The sequence below is a fragment of the Mobula birostris genome, chromosome 2 (genome assembly GCF_030028105.1).
Source record: "Mobula birostris isolate sMobBir1 chromosome 2, sMobBir1.hap1, whole genome shotgun sequence".
Lineage (NCBI taxonomy): Eukaryota > Metazoa > Chordata > Chondrichthyes > Myliobatiformes > Myliobatidae > Mobula > Mobula birostris.
Window position 1 is genome coordinate 154,690,297 of NC_092371.1, and position 17,492 is coordinate 154,707,788.

Consider the following 17,492-nt stretch of genomic DNA (forward strand, 5'->3'; position numbering starts at 1 on the left):
GGGACTCAATTCCTATAATGCAACTCCATTGAATTAGGGTATGGCATTCAATGGGTTAAACTTCAAAATTAGATTAGATTCAACTTTATTGTCATTGTGCCGAGTACAGATACAAAGCCAATGAAATGCAGTTAGCATCTAACCGGAAATGCAAAGAATAGTGTCATTTACAAAATAACTGTGAATAAAAAGTAAGTGCTACAGTACACAAATATAAAAGTACTGAGACAGTACAATATGGATGCAATACTGCTTAGCGCTGTGATGTGAGGTTCAGCAGGGTAACAGCCTCAGGGAAGAAGCTCTTCCTGTGCCTGCTGGTGCAGGAGCGGAGGCTCCTGTAGCACCTACCGGTTGGGAGGAGAGTAAAAAGTTCATGGTTAGGGTGAGATGCATCCTTGATAATGCTTTTCGCCCCACCCAGGCAGCGTTTACGGTAGATGTTCTCAATGGTGGACAATTGGCTGCTGATAATCCGCTGGGCAGTTTTCACTACACGTTGGAGTGCTTTGCGGTCCGATATGGGACAATTGCCATACCACACTGAGATGCAGTTGGGGAGTATGCTCTCAATGGTACAGCAGTAAAAGTCCGTCAGTATGCTGGGACAGAGGTGAGCTTACTTGATGCTCCGCAGGAAATAAAGGCACTGTTGCGCCTTTTTGATCAGGATGGAGGAGTTCAGGGCCCAGGTGAGATCCTCGGAAATGTGGACACCAAGGAATTTGAAGCTTCATACATGCTCCACTACAGTTCCTTTGACGTAGATGGGGACGTGAGGCTCCTAGCATGCTAGAAGTCCACAATGATCTCCTTGGTCTTCTGGGTGCTAAGGGCCAGATTGTTGTCGGCACACCAAGCAGCCAGGTGCTGGACCTCGTCCCTGTAGGCTGTCTCGTCATCCCCTCTGATTAGGCTAACCACCGTGGTGTCGTCTGCGAATTTGATTATGGAGTTAGAACCATGTACAGGAACACAGTCATAGGTGAAAAGGGAGTACAGAAGAAGGCTCAGCACACAGCCTTGAGGCACGCCGATGTTCAGGGTGAGAGTGGAGGAGGAGAGGTTATCTAACTTAACTGACTGGGGTCTGTTAGTCAGAAAGTCCAAGTCTGCCCTTTTGAAAGGTCTTGACCACATTTGAAGCCTCCTTGAACATTGTTAAAGCAAACAAGAACTGGTCTTATTTTCAGTCACTTCGTGAAAACTTTCAGAAATAGAAAGCACTTCAAAACACATTTGCCAGCACTTCACAACAAAACAGTGATTGTTTTCATACAACATTTCATTGCTCATTGTTAAATCTGGAAAGCCCCATTCAATGGAGAAGAAGTGACCTTACCATCAGTAAGGGAGGTTCTGAATATGGTTTTGTATATGTCAGCAGACCAAAAAATAGAATCTCAGGGTTGTATATGGTGACAAATATGTATTTTGTTAATAAATTTACTTTGGACTTTGACCAAATAATTAAAGTGATTCCTCTCAGCGACAACTCTCTTCAAAGACAAATAGATGAAATGTCTGAGAATGTGGAAGACAATTTGTGTAAAATACTTAGGACAACGGAGTTTGTTTTGCAGTTGAACGAGTCGACTCATGCAGGGAACAAATCTTTGCTTCTTGGTTATGTTCACTTCATTAAAGATGAAAGCATGGTTCAAGAGTTGTTACTTGCAAGGGGACTAGAAACAGATATGAAGGGGGAGTCAATATTTCATGTTATTGAGCAATTTTTCAAAGAGAAGGACATTCCACTCACCAACATTCTTGCTGTGCAATAAATGGGGCACCATCAATGACAGAATGCCACTGCAGCATTATTGCTTTCTTAAAAAAAGCTGCATGGAACATATTTGCAATTCACTGTGTAATTCACAGACAACGTCTTGTTGCAAAAAAAGCTCTAAGTGATTGATGGCATAAATCATTAACTATAGTTATCACAGCAGTAAATATAATCATTCCTTCTCTCAATTCTTGACTATATTGAGAGATTTGTATTGCCTATGATGACCAGTTTTACACAGAAGTTAGATGGCTTTCAGAAGGAAATTGTCTGAGACATATTTATGCACTTTTTGAAGCAGTGATAAAATTCTTTGAAGACTCAAATGTTTAATTTAGTAATCAACTCAAAAATATTAGGTGTGACGTTGCTTATTTGTCAGAATTATTACAAAATTCTATGAAGTTAATCTTCAATTGCAAGAAAATGATGTGAATTTTATCAAAGTCAAATCAGTCATCTCCAGATTTCTAAGTTAACACTTTTTAAGTGCAACATTGGTCATCACATACTTTTCCAATTTCCAAGCCCCTCTGAGTTACAAGAAAAAGAATGCCAGATGGTGATCTTCGTGTATACTGAGCCCACTAGGGTGAGCTACATAAAGACATGTCATAGTCATTTCAGGACCTTCTCTCGACCCAAATTACAAATAAGGTAATAAATCCATTCCTGAACATTGATAATGAGGAATTAACAGGAAGGATGGAACTGATTTTGCTACAAAATGACATTGAGCTAAAGCTGAGGTTCAAAAAATTATATCAAGACTTTTGGTTGCAGAATGAAATCTCTCAATGCTATCCTGCACTGTGGAAAAAGGTCAGGATGTCCAACCTGATGGCATGAACATTAAATTCTCCTGTTAATTTTTCCTCCTCGCTCTTCCCTTTTCTTCTCTTCTCCACTATGCCCTCTTACCTCTTCTCCTCACTACCTATCACCTCCCCTTAGTTCCCCTCCTTCTTCCCTTTCTTTCAAGGTCCACTCCCCTCCCCTATCAGATTTCTTTTTCACCAGCTCTTTGCCTTTCTGAGTCATTTGGTTTCAATTATCACCTTCTAGCTAGTACTCTTTTCCCTCTCCCCACCTCCACCTTTTTATTCTGGTACCTTCACCCTTCCTTCCTTTCCAGTTCTGAAGAAGGGTCTCGACCCGAAACATTGATGATTTCCATAGATGCTGCCTGACCTGCTGAGCTCCTCCAGCATTTTGTGTGTGTTACTTAAGAAGTTTTTTATTGCCTTTCCAACATTATCTTCAGTGGAGTGCGGTTTCAGTGAAGTCGACCTATTTCTTTCAAAGCAATGAAACAGACTGTAATTACTGAATGTGGGGATTTGAGCTTCCTTCTGAGTGACTTTCAGATGATGTTGAGAAGCTGCTATCACTACACCCAGCCCATCCATCTTGGTGAAAATTGAAAAAGCAACAAAGTAGTGAATAGTTGGACTTATAATGTGTGCTCTAAAATTGTTCATAAAGATTGTTTTTACTGTAATTAAATAAAGAAATAATTTTATAAGTAGCTTTAAATAGATTTGAATATTTTTTGCCATTATTTGTCACTGCTTTCAATTTGCAGTTCCTATTTTCTTACACTGTGCATCATAAATCAAAATTTTTTTATAGTTATATAATGTCCAGAAAGGAAGAGAGGTGGGGCACTGGGAACGTGGTGTAGGAGTCAAGGGAGCAGGAACCCAAAAAAGTTTGGGAACCACTGCTCTACTGAAATGCAGGCTAAATTGCGCCCCCCCCCCCAATTTTCCCTAGATCCAAAGTTCTCAAGCCTTTCCCTGTACCAGAAACATGAGAAATATTGACGGAGAACCTTGCCCATCTCCTGCATCTATCCTCTTAGATTTCCAAATTGGCCTTTGAGGGGCTCCTTCTCCTCCTAGTTCTTTGGAGGCAAAATTAAATAACACGTTTAGTTTTTTTGCTATTTCCCCTTGCGCCATGATAAATTTTCCTGCTTGTCCTTAAGCAGCCCACATCTACTTTTACTAGTTTTTACTTTTATACATAACCATAGAAGCTATTACTTGTGCCTTTGTTCCTCTCTAGTGAACCCCCATTTTATTTTCCTGTTGTTTATCATTCCTTTGTCACCTTTTGTTAAATTACAAATCACCCTGAATCTTCAGGCTAACTGCATTTCTTCTGACAACTTTATAATCCTATTCCTTGTTTTAATGCTGTGTTTAATTTTTCCCAAGTACCATTGTTGGACAACTTTTCCTGAAACATCAATATATGTTAATGGAATGAACATTTGCTGTAAACCGTGTGTTTTTTTTATTACAGCCACTGTCTGTTCATTGTAATGTCCTTTAAGTATAATTTGTATGTTGACAAGTCCAACATTTTGATGGGAGATCGTTGGTGCAGCATATCAAACAATCACCAAATATCTTTAAATGTTCAGTTGTTTATGAGCTTGATTCCATTGCTCTTAAAAGCATTTTTTCTTCACGGAGTTGACTGACCAAAGAGCTAAAGATGTATTTCTTGCATAATCTTAAAGCATAACCACCATCAATAATGCTGTCAAAAAATGTGAAACTAGATTCACTTTCTTTTCCCATAAGAAAAAGACACCGTACCTGCAAATGCATTACAGAAATTGTTTAGAAACTAGAAGGAAAGAAAATCTCAAGAAACTCAGAAGCTCCAGTTAATAACCACAACTATGTGAAACAGATTTCCTTAAAACAAATATAACCATATCTTAAGTAGACTTGGATGCTTACTTGGTAGGGCATATGTTTAAATATGCATGGCTAAATTTGGAAAAGAGGTAAAGAAAAAAAAATAGACGGAGCTTTTTTTCAGAAAGTAAACAATGGCAACTGAATAAATATACTTTGCACAGGAATGTGACCAGTGACCTAGCAAAAGACTACTGCCAAGTACCAAAAGTAATTAAGGAAAAGTACAGCATAAACACAAGAGATTCTGCATATTCTGGAAATCCAGAGTAACACATACAAAATGTCTGAGGAAATCTGCAGGTCAGGGGGCATCCATGGAAAGGAATGAACAGCTGACATTTGGGGCCGAGACCCTTCATCAGGATCAGGATACCAGTTCCGATGAAGGGTCTCAGGCCAAAACGTCAATCATTTATTCCTTTCTATAGATGCTGCCTGATTTGCTGAGTTCTGCCAGCATTTTGTATGTGTTATTATGGAAAAGTATGGAATGCTACTACTGATTATTGAGGAACTGAATACAAAGCTAAGGAAGTTAGGCATAAGTTATATAAGGCATTGGTGAAACCGTCCCTTGAGTACTTTGTACAATCTTTGTCTCTTTATTTAAGAAAGACTATATATCAGTAGGATCAGCTGAAATATTTACCAGCTAACGCAGAGGACACCCATGCACTGCTAGCATGTGGCAGCAACCCAATGCAAAAAAAAGCATACGGAAATGGTCAAGGGCTTCAGTTGCTATTCAGACCAAACATCAGAATAGGGAAGAAATATGATCTAAGTGACTTTGACCATAGATGATTGTTGGTGCCATACGGGGTGGATTGATTACCTCAGGAACCGCAGATCTCCTGGGATTTTCATGCACACAGTCTTGAGAGTTTATATAGAGTATGGTGCAAAAACAAAAAAAAACATATTGTGAGTGACAGTTCTGTCGGCAAACACACCTTATTAATGAGAGAGGTCAGAGGAGAATGGCTAGACTGGTTCAAGTTGACAGAAAGGCGACAATAACTCAAAAACTCAAGTGTTACAACAGTGATATGCAGAAGAGCATCTCTGAATGCATGGCACATTGAACCTTGAAGTGGATGGGTTACAATAGAAGAAGCCCACAAATGTACACTCCATGACCACTTATTAGGTACTGAGTTAAGTGGCCACTGATTGTATGTTTCAGTTATTTTGGGAACTGAAATTTGCCCTTAGAAAATTCACATATCATTCCTCAGAAATTTAAGATAATGAATAGAATCAGCTTAAGAGAAAATGTGATTAAGTACAAAGTTATATTTTGAATTTACACAGGTGATTTGGCCTTACTTTATGGAAAATTGCAATATCATTTAGGTTGCCTACAAAAAAATAAACTGCTGAAAGATTTGTGGAGATAATGGACAGTCGATGCTTTGGATTAAGATCCTTCATCTGGATTTAACCTTGACCTGAAACTTTAGCTCACTGAGTTCATCCAGCAGTTAGTTTTTTGATTCAGTTGGGCAGTTTTTTGTGTCTCCTGGAATGGGCAGGTTGTTCGGAGAAGCTTGGTACGTATCAGCTGGATTTTAGAAATGTGAGAGACACACATTGATTGAAATATATAATTATAATGAGTTCTTACAGAATGAATGTGGAGGGGCTGTTTCTTCTTGTTGGAGAGTATAAAACTAGAGGTCAATATTTTAAAATTAAGAGTTTGATCATTTATGTCAAAGGAGTGAGATGACTTTGTCTTCAAACAATCGTGAAAAGAAAGTTGTATATTTTTAAGTCAAAGATGCATAGATTCTTCATAATCATTTGAGGAGTGGTAATTGTGAGTAGAACCTGAAGTTGAATTTACATTTAGGTCATCCATGATTTTATTAAACAAACAGGAGGAACTGGGTGTTTAACTCTTGCTCCTAATTCACATGTACAATTGAATGTTTGCTGGTATTGTCAACAACAGGACCAGATATGCACATGTGAGTAAAAAATAACATCTGTTTATTGAATCAAATTCATCTGTCAAAATTCACTGAAGATTATGGAAGCTTCTAAACAGAATCTTAAGCTTTAAATCTGTGCTAATAATGTCAGAACAGAAAGTGTCAGCTATTTGTGAACATAACTAGAATTGGTCTTATGCAGAACCCAAAGTGACCCCAAAATCTCAACAGCAGTACTGAGGTCTGGACAGGTAGGAAGTGGAAGGCTCAGGATGCAGTGGAGATGGCTCAGTCATGTTTGAGGCACAGGGGTCTGGTAGGGATAGTGGCGGCCAGTCAGGTGGGTCTAGTTAGCTTCTTTTCAACCCTCTTCAACAGGGCCCAGGACAGGAACAGATGTAAACTGGTCTGGGAAAGGTGTGAACAGCTATCAAGGAAGTGCATATTACCATGGTGGTACCAAAGAGCTTAGACAAGGTGGGAAGGTGTGCTGAAGCAGAAGATCATTTGGTCCAACATTTGGCAGGCAGAACCCCAGTCCATCAATTTCATGATCCAGACTGTATACGATGTCCTGCCTAGTCCAGCAAATCTTTTTGCTTGGGGCAAAAGCAAGGCACCATCATGTTCTTTTTGCCCTGGCAGAGAGACGCTGCGGCACATCCTCAGCAGCTACCCAAAAGCCCTGGGAGAGTGCTCCTACCACTGGCCCCATTGCCAGTTGCTGAAGGTAGTGGCGGAAAATATCTTCTCACATTAAAAACAGTAAGCACTGTCGCCAATCTAGAAAGCCAGAACCTTTTGTTAAAGCTGGGGACCAACCATAGCCTCAGTCTAGATCACCAGCTCACCATGGTGTCTGATTGGCAAGTGAATGTAGATCTTGGCAAATAGTTTAAGTTCCCTAACTTCATTGCATCATCATCACTGAGGCTGGACATAGTCATTCTGCCAGAATCTCAAAGTAGGTGGTCATGGTAGAACTGACATTGCCTTGGGAAGACTGGATTGAGGAGGCATTCGAGCGTAAGAAAGCCAGATACAAGGAGCTGATAGAGTAGTGCCAGAGACAGTGGTGGAGGGCACATTGCAAACCTATAGGGATGAGGTATAGAGGTTTTGCTGGTTGCTTGCTCTGCAGAACCTAATCTGTCCTTGGTATTATGGGGCTGAAGAGAAGTCATCAGGACCGTCACAGAGGCTGCTGAGTGAGCCTCCATACGGCTATGAATCAAGAGATCTGACCTGTGGACCAATACTGCTGGACCTGATCAACCCTGGCTGGGTCAGTCACCTGGGTGAGGGTGTCTGATGTTGAAGGACCCAAAATACCGATGACCCCAGATTATGTTGTGCTTTTTAATTCCAAAACATAAAACCTAATTGAAAGGAAAACAAGAGAGCTGGGAATGTGAGTCTAACTTCGTTTTTTACTTTAAGTGAGGTATATACACATATGTATCACGCCATGTCATATGCAATTCACATATATTTACATATAACTTGTAATTAATTATTTAAACAAAAAAGAATGATTAGTCAAACAATATATTTACAATATTACTCAAATATCACTGAAGTTAAAAAATACACAACTCTGCTCCCTGCTTAGCTATAAACTCCAATTCAATATAGAATGCATCTCAACTTAAACACAATTTAAGATATAATATAATTACTATATACAGATATCCAGAGAATAGTACATTTTAAATTTTCCCATTCAGGCCTAAAGGTTTAATCGCTGTGGAGGATTTCTTACTCTTGTGGGATAGTGTCTTTCCTGACAAGGGAGGTCACTCTGCTTGGCAGGTGAGATTTGTGGCTGTGAAAATAATCTCAGGTCTGGGGCCTCTTCCATGCTGGTTGCAGGAGCTGACACTGAGAATGCAGGAAGTAGTTCTGATAGCTCTGGACACCCTTGTACTCCTTTTCTCAGTTTTTCCTCTCCAGATCTACTTTGATCTTTGCTTCTCTTCTGGTCCCGGCTTCTTTCTCTCTTTATTCCACTCTCAATCTCTTTTTCAGTTGTGCTCTCTTTCTTTATCCTTGGTTCTCTCACAATCCCTAACAGTCCTAATTTTGCTCACGCTCTCATTCCCACTTTTTTTCTTTCTTATGCTCTTTCTCTTTCATACCTTCATCTTCTCACTTGTGTTCTTTTTCTCTATCTTTTCTCTCCTTTTCAACTTCTTGTCTTTTTTCTTGCTTTCTTTTTCTTCTAGTTTCTTGTGAGTATTTCTGAATTTGCTAATTCCTCAAGAAATTAGGTCTCAAGTTCATGTTTAATTATCATTCAACCATACATGCATAGCTATGGATACAGCCAAATGAAACAGTTGCACTTCGGGACCAAGGTGCAAAACACAGTGCCAACAGTCATACATAAAAAAGGCACACATAAGATTTGTTAATTATTAATTTATTGAGATACGGAGCAGAATAGGCCCTTCCAGCCGTTTAAGCTGCGATGCCCAGCAACCTCCGATTTAACCTTAGCTTAATCATGAGTCAATTGGCAATGACCAATTAACCTAATAATTGGTACAGCTTTGGACTGCGGGAGGAAGCTGGAGCACCCAGAGGACACCCACACGGTCATGAAGAAAATGTATAGACTTCTTAAGAGACAGTGGCAGGATTTGAACCCGGGTCGCTGGTACAGTAAACTGTAGTGCTAACCACTACGGTCTGTTCAAGACCCTGGGTCCTTGAATGTTGTTGCAGTTGAACGCAATGTGGCTTGTCTTCTGCCAAGTGAACACTTGGGGGGGCAGCACCAATTCTAGCTTGGATGCAGTGCCACACTGCCCCAGGCACTCTGGTGAAGCACACCGACATCCAATGCCACACCCCTGGGCAGTTGTAAAAAGGCAACACCATGGCTTGAGGCCATGTCTTCACTACAAAAGTAATTGCAGAACTTCCCTGCAACTACAAATAAATCAGTGAATTGGATTTGCAGTATGCCACAGTAACAATATCCAGCAGGGTTTTACAATCACAAGTAAAGTGACTAAGATGACCACTCGTAAGGGCCGATGCCTCTCTGGCGCAGGCAGCAGCATGAGCCACACCAAGTCCAGCTCCTCTTTTCCTCATTTACCTTTTACATTTTGATAGTGCTTATGTCACCCCTCTCTTTCTTTTCCTTTATCTTCTTTCTAAGATGTGCATTTTGATCTTGGGAAGGTGTATTTAGCTCACTTGAGAATTTTTTTATTCATCCTTCTATTGTTGCTCCCTTTATAATTTGATCTCTCCTCTTGGTCTTCTCAACCGCATCATCTGACGAATCCTCTGTTTTCGTATTTCCATTGACTGATTTATTTTAGGCCTTTCATTCTTTCAGCTAGATTTTGTCTTTGCATCTATGTTTACAAGCAGTATTTTGTCTTCTACTTGAAGTTCATGTAATAACCTTAATGCATGCAAAGTAGATTCTGGCCCTTTATATTCAGAAAAGCCGAGTGCTTGCAACTTTCCTGAAGCTCCTTGAACTCTCTTCCAGCTTAAAACCAAGCCATATATCTCAAGTAATTGCCTGATTAACATATGAGATCCTTTCTTAGATATGTTGCCTACAAAAATCAGATAATTGCTTTCATCACTCACAATTCCTCTGAGCAGCAACATACTTTACAACCAGAAGCACAGAGGTTGACATCTTGCTCTCTTGTTCATGGTGTACACCATGAAGATAGTTGTGGCATCATCCAGTACCTTTCTTAATTCACTTTCAGTTGACTCTTTTGCAGGGTATGTGGCATGCAAAATGGTGGATGGATCTCCAATCAAGTTGTAGTTGTCTCACCCACTCATGTCCCCACAATGCTGTCCCTTATTTTTACCATATGGAAGACCAATGTGGCTTGTTGGTTGTTGTATCTTATTATTGCAAAAGTCATTCCCACAAGAGTTATCTTTTTCCCAATATAAATTCTTAGTTGGATATCTGCAGGCTTCAGTTTAGTATATTTGAAATGCTGTTGAAACTCATTTTGTCTAATCACTGAAACAACCAAGCAAGTATCCAATTCCATTTTAATTCATTTGCCATTCACTTGTGGTGTAAGCCATGTTGTTGGTCTCTTGTTAGTTTTCACACTTTAAGTCTCAAGGCTACTCAGTCCAGTGTCACTCTTGTCATTATCAAATTTTTCATCAATGGCATGCAGTGCTGTTTTTGAAACTGCAACTTGAATTTTTATCTTTGTCTCTTCACTTTGCAGTCCATTTATGTATGTCTGGCCAACATGCTCTTTGTATGTGTCCTACTTTGAGGCATTTCCTGAAATTTCATGTTTATATCTGCAGTGGTCTGGTGTATGTGAGTCCCTGCCACAATGGTAACACAATTTGTTCACCCAGGCCATTTCCGTTTAGACATGGCTATTCTGTTCATGCTCTTTTTCATTCCTGACTGCAACTCTGTCTGCCGTTTCCATTGATACAGTGATTTCAACTGCTCTTCTAAATGTGAGTTGTGCTTCCGTTACGGGCCATTTTTGAATGCTTTCTTGTAAGATTCCACAAACTAAACGATCTCTCAGTGTAGGCCATCATTGAACTGACAATGCTTAGACAATCTCTTCAATTCAGCCAGGTATGCTGAAATGGACTGCTCTTACTTTTGATTTGCTTATGAAACCTAGAGCGTTCTGCAATCAACAATGGTTTTGGTGCTAAATGTTTCCTGTATAAATTTTATGATATCAACAAAGCTTATTTCAGCTAGTGTGGTTGGAGCAGTTAAACTTCAAAGCAAACTGTATGCCCTTAAACCCAACACATTTAGCAACAGTGGTACTTATTTCGTATTGGTTATTTTATTTGCTTTAAAATACTGCTCAGTTTGCTCAGTATACATGAGCCAGTTATCCATTGTCCAATGGAACATGCCTGTATTTCTTTTGTCGCCAGCCATTTCAGTTTTTTCATGTAATTATTATCACCCGGTACTCACTAATTATGAAGCCAAGCATTTTTACATTTTCTGCCTTTTTTTTAAACTCAATCATGTTTTCCCTTCTGAAGAACACATACAGTGCCGTTTTTTTTTTACTTGACTGTTTCTCACGGCCCTTTTTTAAAAATTTGAACATCTCGCTACACTTCAACAGGTAGGTAGTTGTCTCAGGTTCATTTAAAATTTCCTCTAAAACATAAATACTAATTGAAAGGAAAACAGGAGAACTGGGAATGTGAATTTAACTTTGTCTTTTACTTTAAGCAAGGTGTACACACGTCTCACATGTAATGATGTGTGCAATTCACGTATTTTTACTTATAACCTGTAATTAATTATTTAAATAAATAATGCTTAATAAAGCAATATATTTACAATATTACACAGGTATTACTGACATATTAAATACACAACAGGTTACATCACTGATGATGTGTCCCGGCGCATCTAGGATGTGTCTCAGCGCACTGATAGTACACGAAGTAACAAAATCCTGTGGTTATGTGTTCAGTTCTGAAGGAGCTGCTACTATTGATTGGATAGAGGTTTTGCATTGTAATCTGAGTGTTTTGCTTGGATAGGCTGAGACTCATTGCTTCAGATGGGGTCATGGGAAATGCATGGGATTAAATCAGTGCCAATCAAACTGAAAGTAATATATTTTACTTTATTTGGTCTCTAGGGAACTCTGAGTGATTGCAGATTCACATGTTGACAACTCGAATGCCATTTACAATTCCAACTGCTCGTTTGAATTCCTTGCATTTTAAGTGAGGAAATCATTATTGGTTTGTTATTGTTTGGTACTGTATAGGCTTAATAAACTCTTAAATATGCGTTTTCATAGCTCTGACTGAAAATATAAATACCTAGTTATATTTATGTGTTTAACAAAATGTTGTTACTCCATTCCTCTTACATAAAATGTTGTGCACCACTGTCTGAGATAACTTGCACTGAAATTTTTTGTTGGAATCTGGGGTGGTGTAGTACTTTTGTGTTGCATAATCACCCCTACATGGGATTGAAATCTGAACTTATGTCCTTCACTTTAATTTGTTCACTACCTCACAGACGGCTACATCAGCAATTTGAGAGCTACAAGGAGCAGATCAGGAAGATTGGTGATGAAGCCCGGCGTTACCAGGGGGAACACAAGGATGATGCTCCAACTTGTGGGATCTGCCTTAAAACCAAGTTTGCTGATGGCTGTGGCCACATCTGCTCTTACTGCCAGACCAAATTTTGTGCCCGGTGTGGGGGTCGGGTTACTCTTCGCTCCAATAATGTGAGTACACCCAGCAATCTCTTATTGAGGCTGTGTTCAACGTTTATATTTGAGAATTCATTGGTTATTTTGTGATTTTTGAATAGTTTTTTTGCTCAGGAGCAGAATGTGGCAATGTATTTTAGCATAGTACAATGTCTTAAACAGATCAAAAAGCAAGTAAGTCGGATTCTTATCTTTAGAATCTGAGTAGCTATTTTGATACTATTCATCCTGGAGGAAAAACTATCTGCACAAATGTGCCTTGGCTGATTGTTTGGTCTCATTCATGAATTAATGAACAAATTTAATGTAACTTGGCCAGTCTGCTCATTATTCCTTGTAATGTTGAGGCTTGATTCTGTTTTATCTCACCCTTCATGGAGTGAAGTGGGCAGGCACTTTCAGGTTGAAAAGTGGGTGCAGTTGAAGTTTATCCTGGTTAGAATTCCTGGTTTAAAATGAACTTGATCAGGAAATTGAACGAGGGCCTATCATTGACTCCATCCTGAGAAATATTATTTTCTTTAAGAGCAGAAACAAAATAATGGGAAGATTATTACATGCCTGGAATTTGCTGTTTATGCAACAATTTTGGATAAACTATTAATCAAATTTATCTTGTGGAAAGAATTTTGGTATGCTCTTATTCACATCCTTCATGTTGTTAAATATCCTCACTGAATCCCTTTAAGAATCCAATCATATGATTAAACCCTTGTATTACTGGTAATGAATGGATAGTTTCCAATGTAACAGGATATTGAGAGGGCATAATTAAGTTTGCTAAGATCAAAGTGTTGGCCACCATTAGTAAAATTCTTACCTTTGTCTTAGACTTCTTAAATTTATCACAACTTTTTCCTTTAGTCATTCTTTTATAACTTACCAAGCTAGCATGGTTAAAGACTGACAGTGCCTTTCAGAATTGAGAAGCAAAGGAGAAAGTATCAACACTGCAAAGGGCAAAAGGGGCATAGCTACTTATCAACTTTAATGAAATAAATAAATTCCATGTTGCAATCAAAAAGTATTTGTTGAAGTGCAGTCACCATCCAAATGAGGTACTACTACTACTACTTCGACTCAGGCCTAAGGGGCCAGCGTCGGGCACGATGACGGACTCTCCACTTCTCCCTCTCCTTCATCAGTGTGTTCAGTTCATTTACATTAGCTGCAAAGCTGTCTTCTAGGAGCGTGTTGACCATAGTCTTGGGAGGGCGCCCAGAGTTCATCCTCCCATGGTTGGGCTCCCATATGATGACCAGGCTGGCAGGTAGCTCAGGGTGGCATAGACAGTGCCCCGCTAGTTGCAGTCCTCTCACCTTAATTTTAGTGGTGAGCATCGGTAGGTTGTCATGGAGCTCGACGTTCATCATGTGCTGTTGCCAACTCACGTCAAGAGCCAGCCGGAGCATTTGTGTATATCAACCATCTAGAGACTTTCACATAGTTTTGGTGAGTGTCCACGTCTCGCATCCGTACGTGAGAATGGACTCTTTGACTGCTATAAAGATCCTCTTTTTAAGTCCAGATGAAGGAAACAATGCAACCAATTACTTTGTAATGCGGAAGGATTATTCAATAATCTTTTTTTGTGGAGTCCCTTAAGAAAGATGATAGAATTCTTCACTAAGGTGGAGAGTGAAAAAACCATTGATTCTGCAAATATAATCCTGAGTCTAAATGACAAAGGTGTGAGTGAGACACAAGTTGGCTGTGATCGATAGGGAAATTTTATTTAAATGATTGATAGTGGAGAGGCAATGGTAAATGTTTAATGAAAGGGAGGAGAAGATAGCGTGACATAGCGCGCGTGGCCGCTCTGAAATGATATCGTATTTGTAAGTAGGTGCCGTGCACAATCCTGATTTGATGGAGACAGATGTGAGAAGCACGGCGGAACATTGGGAGAAACTTCTGAAATGCCCGCTTCGCTGCTGCTACTGTGCGATCGAGAATCTCCGGAGGGGAAGGCCCCAAATCTTCGGCTTTGCCTATTGCCTGTTGCCGGGGTCGGGGTCGAAGTCGAAGCACTCGGCAGAGATGGTGCTCAGTGTTGGAGGGCTGGTTGGAGGCTCGAAGTTTTCGGACGGACTCAAGAGTCGGCTGTAGTCGGGTGCTTCCAGGGTACTGCATCGGCAAGTTTGCGGCACTGGGAGCTCATGGCAGGGAGAGTTTTTGTTCCTTCTACCATCTGCGTGAGATGATGGGACTTACGAGAGACTTGGAACTTTTTTTTACTGTGCCCATGGTCTGTTCTTTATCAAATTACGGTATTGCTTTGTACTGTTGTAACTATATGTTATAATTACGTTCTTCAGTCTTGGTTTGTCTTGTGTTTCTGTGATATCATTCTGGAGGAACATTGTATCGTTTCTTAATGCATGCATTACTAAATGACAATAAAAGAGGACTGCGTGTCCTCATAATCTAATGTTTAAAGAGTGTATGATGAATTAAAACAGTAATTCATTCTAGGAACCTGTTGCAATTAGACATTGAGGGTTTGAGTAAGGTGAGGAAGCTCCTCAGACAATGAAAGGGTGCATCATACCCAGGGACCCACATGCCTGGCAATAATACAGTGTTTGAAACAAAATTGTCCACATTACTGAATGTATTAGAACATACAATGTAGAACAGTACAGCACAGGAATAGGCTCCTTTATCCACCATGCTGAGCCTGACTAACTAAACTAATAATAAAATGTCTAAGTAAACTAATACTTTCTACCAACACAATGTCCATATTCCTCCTTTCTCTGCACAATCTCAGAATTTCTTGACTGCTTCTATCATACTTTACTCCACCACCGTTTTTGGTAGACACCCATTGTTGCATGGGGCGACTGAGGAGAACCCAAGTGCAGGACACCGGCACGTCGACTGAGTTGGGGATGCTGGCGTAGACGTGAACGTAGAACAGCAAACCGGAGGAATCTTGACAAGGAGATGGGATCTACAGGGACTATCTTGAAATTTAGAGCAGAACTTGGAACTAAACTTAGAACTAACGGTTCAAAGCAGACAAGGGACCAAAGTATCACACAAGAATAGACCAACAAACTGGCAACGTGTGTAGTGACACCATCATACTTATTTCACAGTCTCTGATGCAAACCAGGTGTACCATAATTAAGTAAACTAGCAGCAACTGGAAATCTAATGGCTGAAATTAGGGCATAATCAGGGAGAAAGGAGCGTTAAAGGGGAGCAACCAAATGGAACCATGACACCTACTACCCTGTTGTACATCTCCTTTGAATTTGCCCTTCCTCGCTTTAAATGACTGCCCACTAGTATTAGATATTTGAACCCTGGGGGAAAGATACCAGCTGGCTATCTATGCTTCTCATAATTTTATAAACCTCTATCCCCTTACCCTCCACCACTCCAAAGAAAACAATGCAAGTTTGTCCATTCTGTTTGTATAACACGTGCACTTTAATCCAGGAAGCATTCTAATATACCTCTTCTGTACCCTCTCAAAAGCTTCCATATCCTTTCTGTATAGTGGAAACCAGAATTACTCCAAATGAGGCCTAACTGAAGTTTTATAGAGAAGCAATATAAGTTTTTGACGAGTGAACTCAGTGCCATGACAAATAAAGGCAAGCAACCTAGACACCTTCTCTACCACCCTATCAACTTGTGCCGTCACTATCAGGGAGCTCTGCACTTGGATCCCAAGATCCCTCTGAACATAACATTCTTAAGCGTCTTGCCAATGACAGTGCTCTGTCCCTTAATTTTATTTATTTAGAGATACAGCATGGAATAGGCCCTTCCAGCTCTTTGAGTTACGCCACCCAGCAACCCCTGACAACCCTGATTTAACCTAACCTAACCTAATCACAGAACAATTTACAATGATCTTTAAACCTACCCAGTACTTCTTTAGACTGTGGGAGGAAACTGGAGCACCTGGGAAAACCCACGAGTAGGATGCCAGTATTCCACTCCAACTCTGACACCCTAGCTGTAATAGCATGGTGCTAACCGCTGTGCTACTGTGGCACCCCAGTGCTTTACATCTGATGTCCCAAAGAGCAACACCTCACGTTTGGCCTGACTAAACTTCATTTGCCATTTTTCCACCCATATCTGCAACTGGTGCTGTATTCTTTGGCAATCACAGACTATCCATAACACCACCAATCCTTGCCTGCAAACTTACTAACCTTCCCATCAATTCCTCCCACCTGCTGACCTCTTGCTCTGATTCTCATCCTTCTACCATACTAGTTTAAATCTTTCCTAGTAGCGCTAGACACCTTTTTTTACCAGGGTATTAGTGCCCCTCCAGTTTGTGTGGAATCTATCTTTCTTATACAAGTCACAGCTGCTTTTGAAGAGATCACAGTAATCCATGTAACTGAAGCCCTCCCTCCTGCATTAGCTCCTTAGCCATACACAAGTTATATCCCTGTTATTTGCTGCACCTGTACATGGCTTTGGGAGTAATCCTGAGATTACCATTCAAAATTAATATATACACAGACACACATATTTTCAGCAATCTTTCTCTGAGTTGTTGAACTATCGGTTCAGCTTGAATTCAGAGATCATATAGCATTAATGGTACATTGAACTTGATGTCATCTTGAGCAGTGGAAGTTCTGAACTAGCTTGAATGCTCAAAAAGAAATTAATACAAAAATATCAACTTTCTTGACTAATTTAATTGGAAACTGTGATAAATGTAAACAATCGAGGAAACCATCTGGCAAAGATTTTTATTTCTATATTTTCATGTTTTCAATTCTAAATTTAAGATAAGACAATGAAACATTATTTTCTGCTACAGTTG

General features: G+C 39.9%; 1 protein-coding gene across 1 annotated transcript in view; it reads left to right on the plus strand.

Annotated features, from left to right (window-relative positions):
- Window positions 1–17,492, plus strand: part of rims1a (regulating synaptic membrane exocytosis 1a) — a 479,607-nt gene that overhangs the window by 119,896 nt on the left and 342,219 nt on the right. The window contains exon 4 of the mRNA XM_072250401.1: window positions 12,487–12,700. Coding sequence (XP_072106502.1) covers window positions 12,487–12,700 — 214 coding nt within the window. The remainder of the gene's footprint in view (window positions 1–12,486; window positions 12,701–17,492) is intronic.